At 37.9% G+C, this 27,117-nt stretch overlaps 1 protein-coding gene and 1 non-coding gene across 18 annotated transcripts in view; both read left to right on the top strand.

Annotated features, from left to right (window-relative positions):
* Pum1 (pumilio RNA binding family member 1) overlaps nucleotides 1-27,117 on the top strand; it is a 123,635-nt gene that overhangs the window by 63,473 nt on the left and 33,045 nt on the right. For 6 of the 17 annotated variants that reach the window (XM_063235937.1, XM_005004247.4, XM_063235939.1 and 3 more), the window contains 9 exons: nucleotides 1,374-1,540; nucleotides 3,767-4,037; nucleotides 14,119-14,212; nucleotides 16,025-16,129; nucleotides 20,521-20,672; nucleotides 21,747-21,885; nucleotides 24,145-24,288; nucleotides 25,329-25,625; nucleotides 26,755-26,991. In XM_063235937.1, coding sequence (XP_063092007.1) covers nucleotides 1,374-1,540; nucleotides 3,767-4,037; nucleotides 14,119-14,212; nucleotides 16,025-16,129; nucleotides 20,521-20,672; nucleotides 21,747-21,885; nucleotides 24,145-24,288; nucleotides 25,329-25,625; nucleotides 26,755-26,991 — 1,606 coding nt within the window. The remainder of the gene's footprint in view (nucleotides 1-1,373; nucleotides 1,541-3,766; nucleotides 4,038-14,118; nucleotides 14,213-16,024; nucleotides 16,130-20,520; nucleotides 20,673-21,746; nucleotides 21,886-24,144; nucleotides 24,289-25,328; nucleotides 25,626-26,754; nucleotides 26,992-27,117) is intronic. The other 11 variants (XM_023565653.2, XM_003471243.5, XM_013153924.3 and 8 more) reach the window with 3 other exon arrangements.
* LOC111757258 (small nucleolar RNA SNORD103/SNORD85) lies at nucleotides 22,009-22,081 on the top strand. Its single transcript, XR_002791630.1, has one exon. It is a non-coding gene; the product is annotated as a small nucleolar RNA SNORD103/SNORD85 (small nucleolar RNA).

The raw sequence follows: 27,117 nt of genomic DNA, 5'->3' as shown, positions 1-27,117 counted from the left end.
GAAGGTCTAAGTATTTTAGAGTCCTTGAGTAACCCTTTCTTGGTCAATAATCTAAAAATGACTGTAAGATCATCTGTTGGTTTTATGTCTACTCGCCTGCCCCTGTATGCAATCAGTCTGTTCACAACTGATTGTCTGTGACTCTGTCCTCCATTACTTATGTTTCATCCAGTTTGCTTTTGGTGACTGAAAATGCTGTGTAGTGGCTCTCATCTTTTGTTGATTGGACTTATCTTTTCCTAAGAGCTTTAATTTGCATCATGTGTGCTTATTTCTTCCTTTATCCAGAAGTAGCTGGTGAGGAATAGCAAAGATTACTAGTATTACAAAAGCAAAAATGTAATACTCTTTGATGTAAGTTCTTCAAAGATCTTTACTGTATCAAGCCACCATATCAGATAGGTTCCTTTTGAAAATCAAGGTGCATTTGCTTTATATGCCCAGGGCTTGCTTTTGTTTATTGGTTAGAGAAGACTTACTTAATTTCCTTAGAAAGTAGAACATAAAAATGTTTGACAGCTGTCAGTTATTCTGAGCCAGTGTTTCAAGCTTTGTAGTGTGAAACACTTGAGATAATTTCTTTTGCATCAAATACTTTAGAATGTTTCCACTTATGTCTGATGAATAATTTGGTTTGAAACAGGCAGGTAGTGGCAGATGACTAGTAGTTTTTAGAGTACTTATCCTGAAAAGATTTCACAGCTATATTTCTTTTAGAGCATTAAAAATTAAAGGTTTATCAGTGAATTGTTGATGCAGTAAGATGTGAGGTTTATAAGTGGAACTAGAGAAGTATTGATGCAAATTGGCAGGACGTAGTCCAAAATCAGGTATAGAATAATTGAATTGGAATGACATTAGACCACATTGAGCTCATGTTTGAAAGTAAAGGACAGGTTACATAGGATAGTGGGGAAATACGAAATTCCTTTATCAGCTTAATACCTTGGCTTTATACTACTTACTACTATACTTGGGGCTAGTGGGAATTATGTTATTACATAGGCATGATTTGAAAGGAGAAAAGTGGGATGAAGAGGTACACAATTGTGTTTGGGTTTTGAGCAGAAAGGGAAACCTCCTTTTTCCCTTACACAAATGAAACAAAACTAAAAATAATATGGTGGTGGGGACATTGGTTATGGTAAGAGTGTCCTAAACTCTGTAACATAAACGTGCATCTGTCCTCCCCATTTGGCAAGACTTTCTGTGGTGTTCCTGCCTGTGTTGTTTGTTAAATGGATGTAATAATGTCTGAAAGGGTGTGGGCACTTCCTCTTCTGACCAGCACCTAGAGTAGCTTGGTGTCCACAGTGGATGTCCACTGTACTAGTTGATGATGATTAGTGAAGCTGAAGCTATTTTTTAAACAGGGCCCAAGGGATGCAGACAGTGATGAAAACGACAAAGGTGAAAAGAAGAACAAGGGTACGTTTGATGGAGATAAGCTAGGAGATTTGAAGGAGGAGGGTGATGTGATGGACAAGACCAATGGTTTGCCAGTGCAGAATGGGATTGATACAGACGTCAAAGATTTTAGGTTTGTATGTTTTACACTTCCAATTTTTGACTGTGGGCTGTGCATTTTTGTTTCAATTTATGTTTGCTTTAGAGGGTCCCTTCTCCTGTTTTCTTCTAAAAAAATGGATTTAGGCCATGCTACAAAGATGTTAATTAACTGTTAAGGTAGAATTTTCTAAGAGTTGTCATTGTCTGATACTTTGTTAAAATGGTGAATTTTGCATTATATAGAGCTCTAGAGCTTGCAGAAGGATTCTGTAAAAAATAAGTAATTCTCAAGTATCAAAATTACCTCAGGCACCTTGGGACTTTTACCAAACTTCTTTTTGTTTACTAGTGTTTACTCATGGAAGTGGGTCATGTACCTCTGGCATGTTAGTGGGAAAGCGTTGAGCACTTGTGTATTAACTGTTTGAGTTTCTTAAGCTTCTTTTGGGATGAGTGGGTTAGATACTATTTTCCTCATTTTGAAGAACCAGAGATACAGTTTAAATGACTTTAGCTCATTCATATCACTTCCACAAGTGCCTCTCTTCCCATCTCTAGTCCTTAGCGACTTGCAGATTTTTACCCATCATTCAATACACACAGTATTATGTGCTTGTCTTTCACAGTGGGCAACTTTCTTATTCATGTTGACAACCTTTAGTTATAGGGAAGAATTTTAAAAATTTATAAGAATCTTACATAGTTAATAGGTAAATAATATAGTTAATAGTTATAGTTAAATACTATACATATAGATATAGTTAAATAATTTAAATTTGAATCATGTAAATGTCAACCTAAGTTAATAGGAATGTATCTCCATATACACCACATAGATACATATATCATCATAGAACCTACCAACGTTAAAATTGAAATGTATTTTGTATCATTTGTAGAACCAGTGTCAGTTAGTTTAATTTTATATCTTGAATGTGTATAGAATTACAGTCTTTGTGTAAAATATGGGGCAAGGGGTAGCAAGCTCTTCCCTGTGGTCTTATAGCTGAGTTCAGATGGCTTCCCCACTCTTAATTGCAAGCAGCCTGTAGCAGTGTTTTATATTATTTTGCTGAGGGCTGGTTGGTCATGTGTGCATGAGGGAACATGAAGTTATACTTAATATAAACCAGCTATAGAATTTCTTTCAGGGATGAAGGATATTGAATTGTAGCCTAAGGCTACATCCCTTGAGTATAATATTAATACATGTTAGTTTGGTTTTGTATGTTATAATTCTGTAATCCTTTTACATAGGGTGATGGTATATCCTGGGCTCCCCAGAACAACATCCCTTTATACTTATATCCCAGGTAATTACCAGTAGTACCCTTTCCCCCGGCCCCGTTTGGAGTGTCCTAGCTTGGATGATAAATTATATCCTCGTATTAGTTTTAATTTTTAGATTTATCTTGTATAGGCTTGATAATTTATTTTTACTGTTTTGAAATGGTCAGTTATTTCTGGTTTCTTAGAAAGGAAGAGAGTTTTAACTTTGGTCATTAGTATCAATAATACATAAAAAATTTTCATTAGAATCATTCTGAGATATGGAATTTCCCTAGAAACACTTTTTTCATTGGCTCTATATTTAAATAATCCATGGTTTTTAAAATATTAGTACATGTTTTTAGAACATAATGATTATATTCGTCATGGGGAGTTGGTACAAATGCAAGACATACCTTAATTCTTTTACCCCTTTGTTTCCCCTGTCCCAGATGTTGTTTACTGGGACCATATTTTGTTACCTGTGTTTTGGTAGGCATGACTGTTTTTGGGTTTTTGAGATAGGGTCTCCCTGCCGTTCAGGCTGGCTTTGAACTTGTTATGTAGCCTGGGCTGGCCTTGAATTTGAGACAGTCTTCCTGTCCCAGCCTCCTGAATGCTGGCATTACAGGTGGGAGTGATCATGCCCAGCGGTTACCTGTTTTTATGAATGTCACAGGCAACAATTTTTTAGTTTATTTAGTGCCCCTCAAGTCTGAACTATTTTGATGAAGGAATTGTAAATTAATAGCAGTTAATTTAAATTTAATGGGTGGATGGGTTGGTGGGTGGAAAGTCAAGCAATAGAAAAATTAAGAGGATGTAGCCCTGTTAGGACTATAAAGGATTTCTGATTATTTTGTTAGAAATAACTTCTAGGTATTATTGATAATGAACTGTGTCAAGGACATTGTTCTTAAACTTGGGGTGCTTTAGTGTCCCTTCCCACTCAAAATAAGGTTTAATGCCCTTTACTTTCTCTGTTTAGCCGTACCCCTGGTAATTGCCAGAACTCTGCTAATGAAGTGGATCTTCTGGGTCCAAACCAGAATGGTTCTGAGGGCTTAGCCCAGCTGACCAGCACCAATGGTGCCAAGCCTGTGGAGGATTTCTCCAACATGGAGTCCCAGAGTGTCCCTTTGGACCCCATGGAACATGTGGGCATGGAGCCTCTTCAGTTTGATTATTCAGGCACGCAGGTACCTGTGGACTCCGCAGCAGCAACTGTGGGACTTTTTGACTACAATTCTCAACAACAGGTACTGTGTGTGTCTCTGTTACTCTTTCTACTTTCCATGAAGCACATAATTCAAGTAACTAAGGATGAGGGGTTGAGGGGTGGGTGGCATTATTTTAGGCTGTCATTAGCCAGTCCCTCCTAACTGTGAACAGTGAGGTGGGTTTACAAAACTCCTTCCTGCTTTTGCCCTTAGGAAGCTGGTTTTTCTTGCCAGGGTTACTGGCAAGAGAGCACCCTGCTATACATGTGCTTCCGTTGACTTCTCCTCAGCACCTGGGGACTGGGTGAGGTGGTGTTGCCTCTACATTACTTCCTGTAAAGATTTATGTGGTGGTGATGCTGCTGATTTGTTTTGTTTTTCAAATAGTGAATGCCATTGGCCAAATCATGTTAGTCATTTCTTATTTAAGTTAGTTGCTATAGGTAACATAGTTACTAACATAATTACTATAAATAACACAGGTAAAGGTCTGGTATCTTTCAAAAGAGTTAAAATATGGTTAGGTGAACATATACAAAAGATCTACAGATAGGCTACTTGGCTGTTTCATTGATGATTTCTGGAAAATTTTATATGTGTGCTTTGTAGTTTTGAAGGCATAGTGGACTAATTCTAGAATTTCTGATCTTAGTGGGTTTTTTTGTTTTTGGATTTTTTTTTTCTTTTAAAGGAACTTATAATTCAGAGTCTTGCTCGTTTGCCCATACTGGGCTCAAACTTGTGATCCTCCTGCTTTAGCCTTCTGGAATTTGGGATTATGTGTTTCTCACCACATCTGGCTTGAATGATTTTGAGTGGGTAAAGTACCAGGGATCAAACTCACGACCTCGCACTTGCCAGGCAGGCACTGTCGCACTGAGCTTATATCCCAGGTTCATTGAATGAATTTTGATTGGTAGACAGCTAAGAAAGTTAATCTTAAAAAGTTTATGAAAAGAAATCCCGTTGATACCCAATTTTGTGTATAAGTTCATTGTGATCACTGATCATTTTTCTAGTGGAGATCGGTGTGGGTTCCTAAATTTTCTCTCTCCAGCCTTTCTTACGCATTTTGCTTTTGATATGTACCTTATTCCATTTTGCATTTCTAATTTAAAACTCTACCTTTGTTTAGCTGCATACCAAAAAGTTTTCAAGACTCCCTGTTTTCAGCTCTGTTGTACTTTGTACCTCCTTTAAGAAAAGGAATAACCCATTCTTTTGCCTGTGGTCTGACTTCTGAATAGCCCTGGCTGGACTGGAACCTCCTTGTGGACAAGGGCTTTCTTCTGCATTGCTTCAGCAGACTTAAAAGTTTTCAGGAAACTTTTCTCCTAACTGTGTTATATCTTTGTGTTTCTTTTGTGCTTATTTATATACATTGATTGAGTGTACTAGGTTTGAACCCAAAGTCTTTGCACTGAGCTAACATCCCCATCCTGTTTTCTGTCCTGTTCTATATTATTTTTTGAGCTGGGTCTCTTAAATTACCCAGGCTGACCTGGAACTTGTGATTCTCCTGTCTTTGCCCTTCAATCTTTTGTTTTTAATGTATTTTTAAAATTTGCAACTATAAAATTACTGTATGATACTCAGGAAAGTTACTGAATAACATTGGAAAGTAATTCATGTATATTTTTAGTTTTTTGAGAGAGCTTCACTTTGTAATCCAGGCTGGCCTTGAATTCCCTATGTAGTTCAGGGTGGAGTTGAACTCTTGACTCTCCTCCTGCCTTTGCCTCCTGAGTGTTGAGATTATAGGTGGCGGCATGTGCCACTACATCCTTAACCAGTAATGTGATACTACTGTATAATATCAGGGAAATTGATTTCATGAATTGGAGCTCATTGGGGTTAATCTGTTGCCATCTGATCAAAAACCATGAGTCTTCTCATCATAAAACAAAAAACAGATCTGTGAGCTACAGAGTATAACTTTTTTTTTTAGGTGGTGGTACTGGGGTTTGAACTCATGACCTGGCACTTGCCAGCCGGGTGCTTATGCCACTAAGCTAAATCCCCAGCCCCAGAGTATAACCTTTTGTTAGCATCTTTTGTTTTCATCTGGATCCAAGCATATCTCAGTGTAGAGCAAGATTCCCTATTTGTACCCTTTTCTCAGTTTAATCATTTAAATAGTTGAAAGAAATAACTTAATAAGTGACAAAAAATGCTAAGTGACGAGACCATATATGTCTGTGCCCTTCGAACCTTGAGCGTGGGAGAGTAAGCTAGTCTGTGGGGAAGGATAGATTGTAGAAAAAGTGGTTTTTGAGTTGTATTTTCAAAGACTGGCTTGTACAGGAAGAGAATGAAAATGCTCATGGAGGAAGTAGTAAAACTGAAGCTTGAAGAAGTAAATTAGTAGAAAAGTATTCCGTAGATAACATAGAGGTGGTTAGTCTGGCTGATAGTTTAGGTTGAAGAAAAATGGTGTTAGATTGAATAGATAGTGTTGTCTAACAACTTGAACTTATGACCTGGCATGAGTCACATGACCTCATGTGTTGCTTTATAGACAATAATATAACATTTTTAAGGAGGAGTATTCTTTGTCTTCTGGGTTTTTTTTTGGGGGGGGGTGTTAGTTTAGAAGCAGTTTTAGACATTTTCTTACTCTTCTTAACCAGTTATTTGTTGAATGTTGTGTCCTTCAGGAACCTTAGGGTCCTGAAACCTTAGGCTATCCATTGTGTTTAACTTATTGATCACAAATGTCCCCGCAATAGGGTGATGAAAACCAAGAATTTGAAGGGAGAGTTGGAATGTATCTTGCTGGAGAAAACAGAGAAGTAGAAATGCAGTGGGGTGGCCATAGGCTGGTACAACAAAGACAGTGAATAAGTGCATTTGTTTTGTTTTTTTTTGTTTTGATTATTTTGGTTGTTGTGTTTTTGTTTTTGAGGCAGAGTTCTCACTACGCAGTTCAGATTGCTCTTGAACTCTCTACATAGCATAGGGCAGTCTCCCAAGTGCTGTGATTTCATGCATGTGTGTCCACATCCAGTTCCTTTTGGTAACTGAGTCCAGGTATTGATGCTTCAGGGCCAGGTGTGACCCTCAGATACTATAAAAATGATTATACTAATAACCAGAGTTCTAGAATGGCACACATTTTTTTTTCCATATTCTGCTTTTTGACTTAAATGAGTAGCAGAAGAGAGCATCTTGAGTTTTTGAATTATTTGCTAAAAGTGTAGCTTTATTTGTGATTTTATGAGGGGATCTGGTTTGGAATTTGACAATGAATAGTGTCCTCTTGTTTTATTTCCTTCAAACCAAGGACTTTGATTTGTTGTAATAAGCTGGTTTCGTAAAACTTAACTGTTAGTTTAAGGTGAGATACATATCATGTAGTCTGCAAATAGGTAAAGGAGTATATAAAGAAAGATTCTAGTGGAAACCAATAATATAAAAATAGCGGTCAAGGTATTTATAAATAAACTTAATGATCTATTTGCTTTTTTGTCATAAATTAGAGTTAGGTGTATTGCTACATGAAGTAGAGGCAGATGCGTTAACTATCATAATGAACATACAGAGGATTTGAGGTGGCTGTACTAATCATAAAGTAATGTGGAAATGTTCATGATTCTCACTTGTGGTAACGCCATTGATATATGGCCAATGTTACTGTGGAGTTTGTGGATTGGGGGTGGGGACTACAACTATTATTGAAGATCATGTTAAATTTCAGGTAAATAGATATCCATGAAAATAAAGATACAGTATTACCCTCTTCCATACAGACATTTTGGGTGAAAGAGCCTCTAATTTAGGTCCTTTTTGTCAGTTTGAAGTACTCATTGATGTCTGTAGTTTTATCCTTTATTTCTCACATTCCTCATTTGCATTTTTCATTCTGGAAAATAGCCATGAACAGTTCATGCATAATGTGTCCCCATCTGTCTGTCTTATCCTACCTCCCTTCTTCCCGTCTTTTTTTTCTTTGTTCAGGCTGATCTTATACTCACTGTCTGGTCCAGTCTGACTTTGACTTGTGGCAGTCCTCCTGTTTCAGCATCCTGAGTGCTGGTATTACAGGCATAAATCCACTACATCCAGCTTGTTTTCATGGTTTTGTGTGATCCTGTTTGAGAAGTATTTTTTAATTTTTATATAAAATATTTGTATTTTCCCAAAAGTAGTATAGAAAATTATTATTAGGTTTTATGACCATGTGGCAAAATTCAAACCAGGATTATATTAGCATTGATTAGCTATATTGTTGATACATGTAATTTAGAATTTATGTAATCCACATATAGCCTAATATAACAATTCTTTTAAAAAGTGAGTAATAAAATACTCGCTTATTCTGAATTTTAAACAAAGAAAGAATGTTCTTTGCCATATTGATACCTGAACCTAGAGAACACCAATCCCTAGCCTCTTTTATTTTATTTTGAAACAGGGTCTCCCTAAATTGCCAAGGCTAACTTCAAAGTTGAAATCCTCCAGCCTCAGGTTCCCAAGTAGTTCAGATTACAGGTGTGTGCTACTCCTTCTGGCCTCTTCATTCCTGCATAGCCATACCCAGGAGAGAACATTGATTTAACCCTGTGTGTACACACACAGACACACTTGCATCCCTTTGTTTTTTTGGGAAAAGATCTTGCTATATAGGTTCAGACTGGTCTTAATTTGCAGTAACCCTCCTGCCTCAGCCTCCCAAGTCCTGGGATTATAGATGTTTGCCTCAAGGGCTGGTGACGTACTGCTGTTTTTTTTTTTTTTTGTACTAGGGATTGAACTCAAGAGCTCATGCTTGTCAGGCGCTTATGCCACTGAGCTAAATCCCTGTCCCCCCTCCTTTTTTTTTTGGAGACAGGGTCTTGCTATGCAGTTCAGGTTGGCCGTCCACTCACTTTGTAGCCCAGGCTAGTCTCAAACTTGCAAAAATCCTCCTCCCTCAGCCTCCTGAGTGCTGGGAATTACAGGAGTGTGCCACCATGCCCAGTGGTTTTAAAATTGTATTGATCGTTACACTTCATTGTCATGAGGCCAAATGTATGTATAATTCTAATGTATGTATTAAATATTATCAGCCTTCTCTGTAATTTACAGATGATTATTCTATCCATTTCATGTGTATGGTCATCAACAAAAAACTGACTTTGATTTGTAATTGTCAGTTGAAGTTTGCCTATATTGTTACTTGATTTTGCTCAGATGTTATTTATGATAATGTTTTCCTTAAAAGATATTTATTAACTTGTTGAATGGATTTTTTAATCTAAGACCTTTGCTGGAATTGATTTATTGATTATGCTGGAGCTTAAACTGGATTAAACTGATTTATTGATTATGCTGGAGCCTTGTGCATGCTGTGATTACTGTACTGGAGACCCACTCCCCCAGCCCAGAAATAATGTTTCGTCTCGTCTCGTCTCTTCCTTTCTCTTCTTGTCTCATCTCTTCTCTAAATAATTTATTTTGGAACCAAATCCTTTGTTTGCTAACTGTGATGATTTTTAAAAAGTTAGTGGTATGGTTTGTGTGTGCCTATTAAGCCAAAAAATCTTTGTGGTTGTTACAGTTGTTTAATCTCATCAAAACTGATCTTTGATCCAGAAGCCTCAAACAGTAGCTTTTACAAATTTCATGCAGTAAGAAAGGACTCCAAGATATCCCTGATATCCCTTTTTCTTAAAATTTTACAATTCCATCGTTTGTGGAATAGTTTGAAATTGACTTTTCTGAGTAAAGTCCTGACAATTCCAAGAGGTAGGGTGCCTATTGTGTTTTTACAGATAAGAAAATTAAGATGTGGGAACATGCTGAAGCTCATCTCTGAACAAATTATCGATATAACAAATTAATTAGGTACTGTGTCTGTTGTTTTTAATTCTAGCTCCAGGCTGTTCTCCTTGGGTGTTGTACTGGGAACACAGAACCTTTTGATAGGTTAAGTTGTCCTATCTTCAAATTCAACTTTATTCATCTCTTTTCCTGAAAGGAGTAAGATGTGAAAAGCACTCCTTAGTGAGAATAACAAAAATGGGTCGTCGTCCCCCCCCCCTTTTGTATTACTTTTATGTACTATTGACAGTGGTTAAAGCTTGTAATGCAGTGGGGTTTTGATTCTCAAAGCAGGATTTGGTGTGCTTGGGCTATCTTGCCTTGCTTTAGGAGAAGCTAGAGGAGGTATCTATTTGGGGACACTCTTTGTTCATCAGGAACAATACCACACTGAAAGGGCTGTTTTAAGCACTTTCATGTGTGTTAATTTTAATCCTCACAACAACCTTATAAGCTAGATGTTTCTTTGTTTCCCTGTTACAGAGAGAATGAGGCACAGAGAGATTAGTCACTTGCCTAAAGTCACAGCGCAAGTCAGTAGTGGAGCAGAGATACCAACCAAAGCCCCAGAGTCTAGGTTTTAATCCATATCAATTATGTATTGCCTTAAACTGGTAAAAAGTCAGGGCTGGCATTTCATTTTATTTTGGAGAATGGGTGAGAATGTATAGTCTTACACATTCCCTCACTCATGTTTGGACATTTTCCCTTTAGATTCAGAAAATTCAATGAAAATTTTTTGTATGTGCCAACAGTAATTAATGAAAACTGTGATAATAGTAAACAATTGTCTGGTACTACTACTAATAGCTACATTTTTCCAGCGTGTCATCTGCAGGTCAGTTCAGTGGTATGTGTTTTGCTGCCCAGATTCCCTAGTAGAACAGTAACACTGTAGGTATCTTTTGTAAGCTGAGTCTACCAGCTTGTGAGTCAAATCAGCTTGTCAAATTTAATATTTATTAGGAATCCCCTGAAGTGGTTGGTCCCTTTCCCCCTATATTGACACTTCTTAATAGCTTATGTATTTTACCCAAATTGATTATAACCAGTATTGGCACATTGATCACTATACCAACCTTTAAAAAGTATATTCCCCAGTTCTCACAGTATTTTGTTTCTCAAGTTACGAGTGTTGGCCTGCTTTATGAAAATTATGAAAATGTTAACAGAGCTATGTCTTGCCAGCAGATGGCATTTCTGTGAGTTTTTCAGGGTTCTTTGGAATTTGTCACTTGCCAATTACTCAATTTTGTTTTGAATATTGTGTGTTTTCAGTTAATATTGTGCCATTTACATAAAGAGAATGTGCCAAAATTGATGTAATTATAATCAAATCTGCCGATTATAGATACATAGTTTAGTTTTGTTATTTACAGCAATGTGCTTTCAAGATAATAATTCCCTCTGTATTCATCATAATCAGTAATGTGTTAATCAGCTATCAGGCACAAGATACATTGGAGTTGTGATGCGATACAGTGCTATTAGTTAAGAGTTTCTACTTTGAGATGTGGTTAGAACAAACATAGAGTGATTACTTTTATGGTAGTCAGGCATTGCTCTGTATATTTACAGATACAGTATGTATTATAATGGTGAAAGGTGGGGATACTGAGAATAACATTAGACTGATGTGTTTGGTTAATAAATCAGGATGAGCTCAACAGTCATATTCTGAACACACCATGGAGCTTTGTTTTTCCCTGTCATATAATGTTTACCCAGCAGTAATTCAGAAGTTCACTGAAATGATAAAGCAGTGCAGAAAAAGCTAGCAAGAGCAGTGACTTGAGATGTTGAATGTTTCAAAAAGTTTTAGGCCAGGGAAATTCCAGAGACCCACTTAAGAGATAATAGATACTTAGTGGAACTATGAGGAGTTTTTACAACCTTGGAAACAATTTTATAGGGCCGGGGATTTAGCTCAGTGGTGTAAGTGCCTGCCTGGCAAGCGTGAGGTCGGGAGATTGTGAGTTTGATCCTTGGTAACCTCCCCATATGTATATACTTGTTTCCTGCCTCTTGGTTGCCATTCTTCCATAGACTACCTCCTTTTGGTAAAAACAAAAATGAAACTGTGACATTTTTCTTTAGGTAAAACAAAAATGCAAAACCATCTTACAGAAATCACAGAATCACTGACTAAATTTTAACTGTCTCCTTTCCTGCAGTGGACAAGGGTTTTGATATAATAATTTGATTCCTCTGTATCTTTTCATGACTTTATATTTAATGAATGCCTGTAAAGTAGTGCTTTTCCCTTTTATTGCTTCGCAATGAAGTTTTTACTCTACTTTGACTTTGGGGTAAACAACCTCAAGTATTTTTGATAACTACATGGTTACTATTGGCATTTGTACTACAAAAGCAAAGACTAATTTTTATCTGTTTTTTTTTGGGGGGGGGCTTTTTCGTTTTTATCGGTACCAGGGATCAAACTCACGACTGCCTGTTTTTTAAGTAGGATAATGTGTACAAAGAGAGCTAGCGAGATGTTGGCCAGATACTCAAAATACCCAACTTTTACTTTTTTTAAATTTAAAATTAATTTACTCATATATTTGAGGCATAGACATATCCAAGTTTTTAAATATTTAATCTCTTAATTGCTGAGGACAGTGTTTGAAGTTCAGTCATGACAATTATTAGCCTGAGTTGGTGGAGTAACATCTCTTTAATTTCTGAGACAGTTCAGTTTCTTAATGAGTATAGTTTTAATATCTGTGGTACCGGTTGTATATCATTCAGTAATGTCAGCTGAACTGTTCAGAAATCTTCTAGGAAAAGCAGGTAGGACAAATGTCCTTTTCAGACGGGTCTCTTCAAGAAATGCTTTCAGTGTTGATAAAATCTTTGGTGTGACTCTTAGGAAGGTGGCATGTTCGATCTGAAATCAGGTTACCAGCCCCCTCTTTCATTGTACTGTACTATTAATATTACAATGAAGGTTCCAAAAAGGCAGGGTATGCATGGTTTTATTTACTGTTGTATCCCTAGTTCCTTGCACAGTGCTTAACAGTTATTATCTGCCTCACAAATATTTGTTGTATGAATGAGTGAACACTTGACTATCTAGATGGAATCATGGGGATTTTTTTTAGCATTAAGCCTTTGAACTTCTATACTTTGTAAACTAAGAATTGTGCTAAGAGTGAGTTTTGTTAGTAGCAGCTATAATTCTACTGTTTTGTTCTGTACATAGAGAATAGGTGTCCTAGGAGACTCTGGGGTCCCCAAAAGAGGGGCAGTTTTCAAATTTACTCATTAGGGCAAGCCACTAATTCAGGTAAGTATTCACTGCCATTTTCCAGGAAGACTCAGCCATTTTCCAGAAAAATGTAAACACTTTTCATCTTCTTCTCTAAAATGAGTATATCTGAGGGTTAATTCAAATTTACTGAGTCTCCAAAGACCTAAAGGGAGATGATAGTACTAGGAGTAACATGGTAAGTCATTTGTATAGCCTTTTTTGGTTTGTTTGTTTTTTTGGTTGGGGCAGGGAGGTAATAGAGAACCCAGGGCCTTCACACTTAGCTATATCAACTGCTCTTTTCATTATTTGAGATGGTTCCACGAATCATTTATTTAGTTTTATTTTATCTTTTTGAGACAGAGTTTCCATATGCTGGCCTTTAACTCACTGTGTATCCCAGGCTGACCCCAATTACACAGAGATCTTCCTGCCTCAGCCTTTAGAGTGCTGGAATTACAGACATGCACCACCACACCTGTCCCCACATATTAGGCAAGTTTTAAACTTGCCTCAGCCTTTGCAGTGCTGGGATTACAGGGCCACACCACCAGACCTGCTGTTCAATTTTTAAGTATACCTTAAATCAGATAGGATTTGTAGACTTGCTGACAACCATTAATAATTTTGCAAGGCGGGATATGGTGGTACACACCTATAATTCTAGCACCCAGGAGGCTGAGGCAGGAGGATTGCTGTAAATTCAAGGCCAGCCTGAACTGCAGAAACCCTGTCTCAAAAAAAACAAAACAAAACTTTGCAAATGTATATATTTTTGTGGCTCAGCCCCTGGGACTGAGCACACCAAAAAGAAGGAAAGAAATAGGGAAAACAGAAAAACTATGAAGCACTATAAAACCACGGAAATGGAATAGAGTATTTTTGTTAAAGTCTCATGCCTTGGGCCGGGGATTTAGCTCAGCAGCATAAGCACTTGTCTGGCAAGTGTGACGTCCTGAATTCGAAGTCTCATGCCTCACCAGAGATTCATTGAAGGTTTTAGAGAGATTTTTAAATTGTCTCACAGGACAATTTCTTTAACTACACGTCTTTTTCTTACCTCAGCTGTTCCAAAGACCTAATGCACTTGCTGTCCAGCAGTTGACAGCTGCTCAGCAACAGCAGTATGCATTAGCAGCTGCTCATCAGCCTCACATTGGTAAGTACTTATGCTGGTAACTCTCTTACTTTTGGCACGACTGCCTCGTTAGCATAAATGGATGCTGTGAAACCCAATAGTTTAAACTGCTTGTAGAAGTCCAGACAGATTTCTCAGAGTAAATGGCATCTTGCATTTGTCTCTACTTTTTTGTTTTTGATTTACTAGATTTCCTTAGTACCAACCTCATGTGCTACCCTACCTAGTTAAAGATTTAAACTATTCGTTACAGAAATGAATAATGATTAGCAATAGCTCTTTTTTTGTTTCCTTTCCCCTCCCCTGCATTAAGTTAGTCTTTCGGTAAGGTTTGGGCACCACTGATTAAGTAAGTGGGTGTGGCATGGAGTGATTATTATTATTATTATTTTTTGGTACTGGGGATTGAACTCACAACCTTGTGCTTACCAGCCAGTTGCTTGTGTTGCTGAGCTATATCCCCAGCGTAGTATGGAGTGATTATATCAACTTATCTCCCTACTAAGTAGCAAGTAGTAGTAGTGAATCTCTTTGAGACATTGACCATTTTAAAAAGTATTAATACAGGTCATTGCTCGTTGTTAAGTAAATTTACATTTTTTCATTATTTATTATGGGCCTCAGTGAGTGAAGAAGAGTTTCTTGGACCACGTGGAAGTATACAATGTAATCAATGTATATTGGCAATCCCTCCCTCTCCCTCTACAATGAGGTCCAACTGTGTAGTCCAAGCTGGCTTTGAGCTTGCTGTGTGGCCCATCCTGGCCTCAAACTCATGGTTCTTCTACCTCAGCTTTTTTAAAAAAATAGTTTTTATTAATTGTAATATTTAAAATGAAAATGAAAGTTCCCATAGCTGATGGGCCCACAGGCTGATTCTGCTTGGGTAGGCCTTTCTCCTGGCCCTGCTACATTTTGTTTTTGTTTTTATTTTATTTTATTATTTTTTTCCATAACAGGAATCAAATTCACTACTTTGTGCTTGCCAAGCAGGCACTGTGCCACTAAGCTAAATTGACCCTCTTTTTTTTTTTTTTTTTTTTTTACCCAGGGCCTAAATTGACCCTCTTAAGGTCTCTCAAAATGCTAGCCAGGATCTCATCACTTGTAATCTCATCACTTGAGAGGCTGAGTCAGGAAGATTACTGCAAGTTTGAGGCCAGCCTGGGCTACATAGTAAGACCCTACCTCCAAAAAATAAAGCAACAAAAACAAAATGCCATAAGTGCAAACTAATAGGGCCACAGATTTTATGTGTGCCAAATGGCACAGTTGATGGAGAGCAGATCACCAGTGTTAGAGAAAAAACTTGGATTAAATTAAAGCTTGACTTTATCACAAAAACCTTTGCCTGGGCCTGATACTGTATAATTATAGGCCGTAGGTAGCCTTTATAAACTTTCGGGAGTTTCTTTTAAATGGAAACAAATCTCTCCCTCTATCCCATTTCATGAAAGTCTTTTATTCTATTTTAATAATTAAAGTTAGTTTAGGGCTGAGAAATAACTCAGAGGAGAAATGATTGCCTTACATGTTATGAGGCCCTGGGTTTGATCCCTAGGATTGGGACATCCCCCAAATTAATTACAATTTTTAACAAATATGCTGAATTTAAAACTGTATAAAGTTTTAAGTTTTTCTTTAGCAAAGGGTAATAAAAAAATACTAGCTAAATCTCATTGCAATATTTTTCCTTTTTAAAATTTCATTCCAATCTTCTTTTTTTTTCTTCCCCTTTTCCACTCACAGACTGAGGTGGTAGCCAAATATATAGCTATTTGGTAGGGCTACAGTTGTGGTCAAGTTTGTTTTTACTGACAGGAATGTTTTCAGCAGGTTTAGCTCCCGCTGCATTTGTACCCAATCCATACATCATCAGTGCTGCTCCCCCAGGGACGGACCCCTACACAGCTGGATTGGCTGCAGCAGCGACACTAGGTGAGATATTTTGCATGAAGGATTTTCTCATCTGATGGAAAGTCATTTGAGATGGGCATGTATTTTTATATTCCTCCAAATACATGTCTCTAGTGGAAATATCTCCTGATTTTCAGTGCTACCCACTTGTCAGCTGAATATACTGAGCTATAACATGGGCCCCTCTGTCTCCAGTGTATTCAGAAGAAGATTAACCATGCATACCTCCATAGGTATTTTGGAGCCATTGAGCTTTCAGTTGATTACTTGTATTTTAGCAATTTCTATCCATAGCCAGGTCTCTTCATACTACTAGCTACCATACTTCAATTCCTGATACTGTTCTCTCATGCAGATTCCTAATTTCTTGCCTCTTTCCCTTTTTCCACTCTCTGTTTTGTTCCAAGAAATAGTTTTTAAACAAAAATCATGTCCCTTCACCTTTCTGTCTAAACTGTATAATGATTTTTCTATTTCCCACCCTAATATGATGTGCTAGTCATAATCAAATATGATGCACCATTACCACCTGCTTGGACAGTGGTGGTTCCTTGGAATTAATAGTTTGAGGTGCTGTCATGTAATGCTCAAGGCTAGTTAGGGTTGGGATCCACTGTATGGGACTTTCTCCATGACTCATCTGTGGAGATCTGAACCTGTGAATCACTATCTTCTGTCTGATTGGCTACCATTTGCTAACACCAACACGGTAGCAGCAGCACTGATCTGATTTCCTTTTGCTGCAGGTACTATTCTGATTTAGACCTTACTCTTTGGACCATGTGGTCTCCATTGTCTTCTGTAGTAAACTCTATTTCCCAGTTCTTTCCCGGAAAGCTTCTTTTGTTTTTTGGTCTTTTCATTTTTATCGGTACCAGGGATCGAACTCATGACTGCCTGCTTGCAAGGCAGGCGCTTATGCCACTGAGCCAAATCCCCAGCCCCCTGGAAAGCTTCTTGGTTGGCATGATTAGCTTTAGGAAGCTTTCCTTGGTAACCACTCCATTATTTCTCTATCATTGATTACTACATTGGTGAGGTGTTTTGTTTTGGATTTATTTGGTACTAGGGATCAGACTCATGACCTTACACTTACCAGGCAGGTGCTTATGCTGCTGGGCTAAACCCCTGGCCCTGCAACATTGTATTTTATTTTATTTTTTTTTATTTTACTTGGTACTGGGGATATCATGCTTGCCAGGCTTGTTTTTATTTTTATTTTATTATTATTTTTTTCCATATCAGGAATCAAACTCATGACCTCGTGCTTGCCAGGCATGCACTGTGCTACTGAGCTAAATCCTCAACTACATTGTTTTTATTTGCTTTTGGTATGTTCATGAGTTTTCTTTCCCTTGAAACTTTCCTAAGATTTTCTCTTGAAGCCTTCTTTTCTGTTTGACTGTGTTGTATTTGCTGTCACCCGCTGAATTGAGTTCATCATTAGGACAAAGTATCTTCCAAAGTAAATTATTCTTTGGGGCACATCTCTTTAAGTTGGGTTAATCATGACTAAATACTACTACAATAATATAGTTAGCATTTATGAAGTCATGAACTTTGTACAGTATTCTGTTTCTTAGTTTTTGTTTTTTTGTTGTTTTGCAGTGCTGAAGATTCAGCTTACAACCTTTACACAGAGCTACATCCCCAGCTCCACTTAACTTTTGAGGCAGGGTCTCACTAAATTGCCCAGGCTAGGCTTGAACTTTTGATCTTCTTGCTTCAGCTTCCTAGAGTACTGGAATTTATAGGCTTGTACTGCCTGCCCAGCTATTTCTTAGCTTTTCTTTAGAATTGCTTCCCTGGTTGTCATGTGAACATACGGAGCCCCCTGTTCCACTTTTGACAAAAATATAATGCTTTTTCTAGTAGAATGATCTTGGTTAATCACCACTAACATTTACTGAATATTTAACTGCCAGGTGTTGTTCCAAGTGCTTTGGTTCTGTATGATTGTCGGATGGTTACACTTTATGTTTATGGTGTAGAAAGCTGTCTTTTGTGAGAGTATACAATTTAAATGTTGTAGAATTAGGATTATTTGTTTGTTTTTGAGACAGGATCTCATATAATCCAGGCTGGCCTTAAACTTGATTATGTAGCCCAGGCTGGTCTTGAATTTACAGAAGTCCTCCTGCTTCAGCCTCTCTAGTGCTGGAGTTATAAGCCTATGCCATCACTTCTGGCATTCTTGTTCTTGTTCTTCTCTTGTCCTCTTCCTCCTCTTCTTCCTCTTCCTCCTTTCCCTTCCTTTTGCTTTCCTGTTTCCCTTTTCCTTTGTTTCTCCCCATTCCCCTCTTTTCCCTTTTCACTGCTTTTTTAAGATATGCTACTTGAATCAGAGAATTAGTTGCAAGGATGACAGTTGGAGTCAGTAAGATGATTGGTAGTAAGGGTCTTTTTTTGTATTCACAAACTGAACCAGACTGAATATGACTTTCCACATAATAGGAAATATTAACTATTCAACATGTGATTAACTGTTGTGTTAATCACATAGCAATTGAAGCGGACATTTTCATGAGCCAGTATCAATTAACTGATCACCCTGGGGCATCCTAAATTCAATATTAGGTCCTATGACCAGGAGACAGTAGTAGAAATGCCAGTTGAGAAAATTTAAAGTATAATGGAAATGTTTAAGATACTAGGAGACTCTGCCCAGCAGAGATTCTCTTTTTTGGCTTTTGGGACTATAAGTTGCAGTCCATCCTTTTAGGGTAAATATGACCATACCCCTAGTTGCTTATTACAGCTGTTTCATAAATGAGGAAACTAAGGCACAGGTAGAATCTTTGCATTTTTTCCCCTCTATTTTTTTCAACTGACTAATCAGATGAGTTGTCTTTCTTTAGCTTTGAGGTGTGGTGTTTAGACTAATAAGGTCTTGCCAAGCCAAAAGTGCTTTTATCTGTTTGCTTATTGTAATAGCTCATATCATAGCATAGCTGTACTAAAGAGTACCTTCATTTTACACCCAGATGTAGTGTTAACAATGGTGGGCACCTTGGTTGTAAACAGAATTTCTTGGTCTTTGCTAAACCCACAGGTACAGAAAATGCTAACTTAGAAATATCAAAGTAGATCATGGGACAGTGAGTGATACCATCTGATAATGTGTGCTTTAGAATCCTAAATGGGGAAACAACATGTGTCGGTTTCTTTTGACATACTGTATTATGTGCTTATTTCAGAGTCAGTGACTGGGTCAAGATAGGTATAATCCTTGAAACAACCCTTTGGAACTAATGTAAGACTTGGCTACTTATGACTCAAGTTGCAAATATTAATCGTTGCTTTATTTATTAAAGTTTCAGTTGGAGATGTTTCAGCAGGTTTATTTAAGTATTATTTTTGAACCTTTTCCTTGGTTGGCACTATGCATCCTTGGTGTTTCTTATCACCAGGTTCATCAGAGAATTCTAAAGATTAGACTTGTGCCATGCTGAAGTTGTTATTGATACAATTTTATTATGGCTCTGCTGCCTACCTTATATGGTAGAGACTGACTATAGCTTATTCCAGAGAAGGTATAGAGATCATTTGGATGATAGTGGGGTGTTTAGTTTTTAAAAGGATATTTAGCTTGTCTTTAACAAATTAAAGCATGTGTTTTGTTTTTGTATTTGTGTTCAACTTGACTTAAATTTAAAAATCATATATCAGGTTCAGGGATATAGCTCAGTGGCACAGCACCTGCCTGGCAAGCCTGATGTTGTGAATTTTATTTCCGGTACAAAAAAAAAAAAATCAAAATCATGTCAATGTCTGAATGTCGTTGTTTTGAGTCACTTTTGTGACTTTAAAAATAGAAGAAAACCAAGTCTTTTTGGAATTAGGTGAACTTTCACTTGAGTGTGTGGGTTTTGTTGTCAGAACAGTGGTAAGAATTCATGTTTCTGGAGTTAATAACATACCAGGGTTTAGTACCTATCAGTCCCCTCCAAGTGTCACTCATATCACTGAAAGTAGAACATAATGAAATTTTCTTCTTTTCCATTACTTTAAGCACACAGATCTTCCATTGAGTTCCCTTCTAGCAACCAACTTCGTCTATTTCTATCTGCATAATTTTTCTCATGGGAAAATCTTGATGTCTTGCAATTCCTCCATCTGTTAAATCCAGCAACACTTTCCAGCTTCTAGCAATTATTCTCCTTTCAGTGTCTAATAATTTGACAGTGTCTCTTCCTCTAGGCCTAGAATATCCTACTAAATTAAGAAGACTTTGGTGTGAGGATCTTGTATAATATTTTCTATTTTTAAAAAAGAGAATTAATGAATAATCAATCTATTTTTTTAAGTTAGTATTTTTACAGGAGATCTGTTGAGTTAGATGTACTCTTAAGGACACCTGGGATGAGTCTTACTACTGTAAACTTTCCTTCGCCTTGTTTTGCTGTTTTTAGGCCCAGCTGTGGTCCCTCACCAGTATTACGGAGTTACTCCCTGGGGAGTCTATCCTGCAAGTCTCTTCCAGCAGCAAGCTGCTGCTGCTGCCGCAGCAACTAATTCTGCTAATCAGCAGACCACCCCACAGACTCAGCAAGGGCAGCAGCAGGTAAATGGGAATGATACATGCTGTTATGTAAATGTGACTTTATTTACTGTATTTAATTGTTACAAGATATTACTCTTAATAGGCAAGCACTCTGTGTGAGTTCTCAGTTGTGTGTGTATTTGCGTTCAGGAATTGTTGTTGATGAATGCCTTCTTAGTATCAGACTCCTTGGTCAGTGCAACTGTAGGTGAAATAGTGATACTGAATTTTTTTTTTAAATGAGAAAAGTGTTCAAAGGGCTCTCCATTTAATATTATAAAACTAACATAATGAAAGGGGATCTTTAGATTGATAGTGAAATTTTCATTCAGTTATACATACTGTAATTACCTGCTGAACACCATTTTCAGATCACTTTGGGGATTTCCAAATAGCCTGCCACCCCAAGGAGAGGTGTTCTTTTTTTTGCTTTTAAGATTTTACAACTCTTTTTGGATATAAATCTTAAATCTGCCATATCAATGTTAATTTATAAGAGCTTTTTGCTGAGTGTGCTGGCACATGTCTGTAGCACTGAGGAGGCTGAGGCAGGAGGATTACTATGAGTATGAGACCAGCCCGGGTTACATAGCAAGTTCAAGGCCAGTTTGAACTACATAGTGAGACCCTGTCTCAAAAACAAACAAACACTTATAGGAGCTTTTTAAATTGAATTGGGAAAGAATTGTTAACTGCTAGACTAAATACTGAATATCCTTTTCTTTTATTGGATTATGCCCTTTTCTTGATGCCTAGAATTGTTGCAAGTTATAGTGAAATGGAGAGGGGATAAAAATCGCCCTAAATTTTATGTTAAAAAAACCCCCTCAGTATTAGCATGCTTGGTATATGTTACTCTACCTTATCATTTAATTTCTTTAATTTTAGGTTTTATGTTAGCCTTTTTTTTTTTTTTTTTTAAAAGACGGGTCTCACTGTGTAGTTTAGGGTGACCTTGAACTCACTGTGTAGCTGAGGTTGGCCTTAGACTTGCAGCAATCCTCTTGCTTCATTCTCCAACCTCAGCCGCCTCCCAAGCCTTATATTTTTAATGAGAATAAAGTAGTTGGACTTATTCCTGTTTTATATTCCCAGGTTCTCCGTGGAGGAGCCAGTCAGCGTCCTTTGACTCCAAATCAGAACCAGCAGGGACAACAAACAGATCCACTAGTGGCAGCTGCAGCAGTGAATTCTGCTCTTGCTTTTGGACAAGGTCTGGCTGCAGGCATGCCAGGTAAGTCAGCGTTCTAGTTAGTCCTCCTTTAGGAGGGAGGTAGAGTCAGCTTGTTTGGGGGTGATACTGAGGTGAGTGGGCAATGTTTTCAGTGAGCCTACACTCATTGTGACTGCAAGGAGGACTGGCAAGGAAGATATACACTTGCCCTCTCTTAGACCATAGTTCACTGATGAGAGCATTGTTCTGAGCCAGTCTTAAATCTTATGTTGGAGATAGGTTTGTTCACACAGCTTGGAATATGTGGTTTTCTTGGAATATATGTAGACCTCTGTTTTCTCTCAGGATTAAGAATGAGTAAAATGACCACCCTATTTTGGCTTCACTCCAATGACTTTTTTTTGTCTTTTTTGAGACGGGGTCTCACTCTGTAGTTCAGGCTGGCTTTGGGCTCACTTTGTAGCCCAGGCTGGTCTTGAACTCGCAACGATCCTCCCATCTCAGCCTCCTGAGTGCTGGGATTACAGGCGTGAGCCACCACGCCTGGCTTCACTCCAATGACTTTTAAGTGTGTATATATGTATGTATGTATACTTTTTTGAGATAGCATCTTGCTATGTAGTTAAGGTTGGCTATGAACTCATTATTGGGACCAGGCTGGTCTTGAACTTGTGGGGATCTACCTGTTTCAGCCTTCTGAGTGCTGAGATATAGGCTTGTGCTACCACACCCGGTTGTACTTACGTATTTGAAATGTATAGTAAGAAATTCCTGGTCTTGCAGGGCCATTCCTTGCTCAGCTGGGATTTCTCCCAAGTTATAGAGGGCTTTTTAGCTGCCTAACTCTGAGTTATAAATGTACATATATCATAAATGTAATTTTGATTTTGGTATACTGCCCTATACTTTGTCTTATACTTTTGGGATTGGATGTAGTAGAACTTTATTGACTGTGTAGTATAGCCTAATTAATCTGTTCCTAAATTCAATAATAATGTTAACTTACTTCATTTATTTTGTTAATAATTGAATGTTTTTTATTAGGATATTATTTCTGGTTACTCATATGGCTCAAATTAGGGAGAGTTTCCAACTTACCTAATATTAAGGCCTGTTTTTTTTTTTTTCTTGCAGACTATTCCTTGCAGAATATTTGTGTTTGATTATTTGAAAATGATTGTAACAGCCATTGTAACTTTCGTTATTTAGCCAAAAAACACTATGTTGTCCCTATTTGATTACTGATGATAGCCTTGGCAATAGGGAAGAGCACAGGTATTGCCTGTCACACCACATTGCCTTTCTAACAATTGGTAGAGGATAAGTAACACTTCTTCATTATGTACTTCATATGTACCAAACACTATGCTAAATGCTTTACATTCATATTTTACTTAGTTTTTGCCAGGCCTTATTGAGGCAAGTGGTTATGTACCAAACACTATGCTAAATGCTTTACATTCATATTTTACTTAGTTTTTGCCAGGCCTTATTGAGGCAAGTGGTATTATTACTCCTCTTCTTTTGTAGATGCAGAAATGGGTGCTCAGATACTCAAGGACATTCAGCTAGCTACTTGATGGAGCCAGGATATAATTCCAGGCCTCCTGATCCTACAGCTGAGTTTCTGACTATTTGCAATATGTTAGTAGACAGGGAGATAACTTGTTTAGTACGGTAGATGTCTCTCTTTCTTCATCCATTGGAGTTTTCAGACCCTAGATGTCTTAAAACTGTGGATAATAGTGAACTCTGTGTATACACACAGTTTTTTCCCTAGGAGAAAGCTTAATTTATAAATCAGGCACAGTAAAAGATTACCAAGAGTACCTCACTGTAGATCTTAATAACTTCAGCATATGAGTTTTAATTTTTTATGTCAAGAACTTTTACTTTATCACTTAGCACTTATAATGGTGTCTGTGGCCTATCCAGATGGCTAACATCATTACTTTTAGGAACCTTACTAAATAAATAAGGATTTCTTGTACAGAAGCATTGCAGTTCCAAAGTTGATCTAATACTGAGACAATCTGATAACCAAGATGGCTACAAGTGACTAACACGTGGGTAGCATTTACAGCACAGAAATGTCAGACAAAGGGACTATTTATATCCCCAGCAGATAGAACAGAATATGTGAATTTGGTTACGCTACTCAGAATGGCATGCAACTTAAAACATATGAATTGTTTCTGGGTTTTCTGTTTAGTATTCTTTCATGCTGTCTACTGTGGACAATTAAAAATGTGGAAAGTGGAGCTGTGGATAAGAGAGGATGAAGTTATATGTTTTTATATGTTGCTTTAACATTTCTAGGTTATCCTGTCTTGGCACCTGCTGCTTACTATGACCAAACTGGTGCCCTTGTGGTGAATGCTGGAGCCAGAAATGGTCTTGGAGCTCCTGTTCGGCTAGTAGCTCCTGCCCCAGTCATCATTAGTTCCTCAGCCGCCCAAGCAGGTGAGGTGCATCTTACTGACTCCTGTCACAGATCAAAAGGAGTGGGACTAATCATGACATTATCAAAAGTAGAGGGAAATGTGCTATATTTGATAGCACAAATATACGGCATATATATTTGTCCTATATTATTGCACAAATGTACGGCATCAATATGGCATATCCTCCCTGTAATATTTTAAATATAGAAGAAGCAACATTTGATCTCAGTGGATTCTTGAGTCTCTTGAGGAGAATGTATCATCAGGTTAGAAGTGATGGCTGGAGATGTGGCTCAGTAGTAAAATGCTTGCCTCCCATGCACAAGGCCCTGAGTTTAATCCCCAGCACCATCCGGGAGAGAAAAAAAAAAAAAGCAAAGACTGTCCCTGGGAGCGTAAGAAGTTGGATTACCCACATAAAGTGACACTGTTGAAAGAATTCCAAGGCTGAAGTCACAGAAACCCAAATCATTGTTTTTCAGATAATATTTTTGGGATGTGTGTGTATTTTTTGGCTTAAGCACAGGTATCGAGGAAGTGAGCAAAAGTAGTAAGAATTGGCAGAGGAATATATTTATTTGGGGAAGTGGTACTTTTTAAATTGAGATTTACATGCTTTTTTTTTTTTTTTTTTTTAAAGTAGGAACAGGAGAGAGTATCTAGGAAGATACTTAGAAGCCTGCTAAAACAGGAATTTGAAAGGACTTAAGTGTGTAGGAGACATTGTTTAAAAAAAAGACTTCACCATAGATACATATAAAATTTGAGATTTTAGAAAGTAGCAGTATTTAATGGATACATTTTATGTTTGTACCCCTTTTAATGTATAGAAACTTTAACTGCCAACATAGTGAGCTTGCTCCCATGATATTTTTAACTTTAAATTGAAAGTAAAAATAGAAACTTTGAGATCAAAGATTTTTATAGGCCTTTATAAGATCTGTTTTTGCCTTGAAAAGATAGCATTAAAAGGTTTTTTTAAAAAAATGCATAAAAATGTGGTTTGGAAATGTGACCAGGCCCCTTTTATAGTCAAACCGTTTGCCTTCTTTTTCATAGCTGTTGCAGCAGCTGCAGCCTCAGCAAATGGAGCAGCCGGTGGTCTTGCTGGAACAACAAATGGACCATTTCGCCCTTTAGGAACCCAGCAGCCTCAGCCCCAGCCCCAGCAGCAGCCTAATAACAATTTGGCATCCAGCTCTTTCTATGGCAACAATTCTCTGAGCAGCAACTCACAGAACAGCTCCCTCTTCTCCCAGGGCTCTGCCCAGCCTGCCAACACATCCTTGGGATTTGGAAGCAGCAGTTCTCTTGGTGCCACCCTGGGATCAGCTCTTGGAGGGTTTGGAACAGCAGGTAGAAATCAGACTGATATGCTGTTAAAACTGATTTTAATTATTTTTTACAATCTTTCTGGAACCCTGACAATGCTTGGAACCCTGGACAAATACTACAGACAAGTCTGGACCGAGCCCTCAGGGAATCCAGCCAGCCCACATAATCTTTGAGATAATGGACTATTAAAATCAAGTTACACAGTTGGGGCCTATATTAGGTCCATGCTCATGTTGCTACTTATTTGTACTCACACAGTCAGTTTGTTTCAGGGACTTGAAAACTAGGGCAGATTTTTATAGGCGTTGTGATAAATGTGGAGGGAACTATAGAAATGTGGATGTTAAAAATTTAGGGAGTAGGACTTAGTGAAGATCACAGGGCTGAATGTTCCATATTCGAGACTGGGCCCCATGGTAGTTTGCAGACCATAACGAGTTAGGAGTTTTCTCCAGTCTTTTGAAAAACATTAAGGTAGGCATTGTGGAAAATTGGGAGGAAGGATATTAATTATAAGTCTATGATATTTTTAATGTTTTTATGGGAGAAAACAGCAGGAATTGTCGTTGAACAATGGGAATTGAAGTGGTTGTAAAACAATGTGATCTCAAAATAGAAGGGCATGTTTGAGAGAAAATACCCTAATTGGAATCAGAGGCTAGTAGTAGCTAGATTGAGCCCACTGAGAAACAGGCTTTCCGATGTAAGTTTTGTGTTGTGGGGCAGGACCCCATTTATAGATCTTTTTTTTTTTTTTTTTTTTTTTTTTTTTCCTGTATTCCATTTTTCTGTTAGACCCTTTGGGTTGATGAAAGGCATTCTTTCTAGTCCATTTTCTTTCACCTTTTCCCATAGTTCATGTGGCCGTCAGAGCTTTTAAAACCCACTCCTTTCCCATAATATACAACACCAAAGGAAGGTAAATTTGGCATATATGTGTGATGGTTTGAACAAAAAAGTTTCATGTTAACCTGAGCCATGTCCTCTTTTTTACTTTATCTACCCTGTAGAACTGCTACATTAACAGGCTGTCTCTGCTGACAAATTTGCGGTGGTAAGGAGTCTGGATCAAAGTACTAGGACAGGTCACTGGGCTTGTTCTTCGAAGAACAGGCCTGTTCTTATCTGCATTGTTTTAATTCCATTTTAGTTGCAAACTCCAACACTGGCAGTGGCTCCCGCCGTGACTCCCTGACTGGCAGCAGTGACCTTTATAAGAGGACATCGAGCAGCTTGGCCCCCATTGGACACAGTTTTTATAACGGCCTTAGCTTTTCCTCCTCTCCTGGACCCGTGGGCATGCCTCTCCCTAGTCAGGGGCCAGGACATTCACAGACACCACCTCCTTCCCTCTCTTCACATGGATCCTCTTCAAGCTTAAACCTGGGTAAGAACCATTACTCTAACACCACCTTGAACTCTAGAAAATCTCTTGCCACTGATGACATTACAAGTATTTTGCATAAGAAGAGGACGATCCCTTTTTCCTAGAAGTGTCCTGGGTGTTCTGTGC

Source organism: Cavia porcellus, unplaced genomic scaffold (assembly GCF_034190915.1).
Source record: "Cavia porcellus strain 051 isolate PalLab524CR breed Dunkin Hartley unplaced genomic scaffold, mCavPor4.1 scaffold_25, whole genome shotgun sequence".
NCBI classification, from domain to species: domain Eukaryota; kingdom Metazoa; phylum Chordata; class Mammalia; order Rodentia; family Caviidae; genus Cavia; species Cavia porcellus.
Note: the sequence above shows the minus strand (reverse complement) of the source record. Positions and strands in the feature narration are given on the sequence as shown.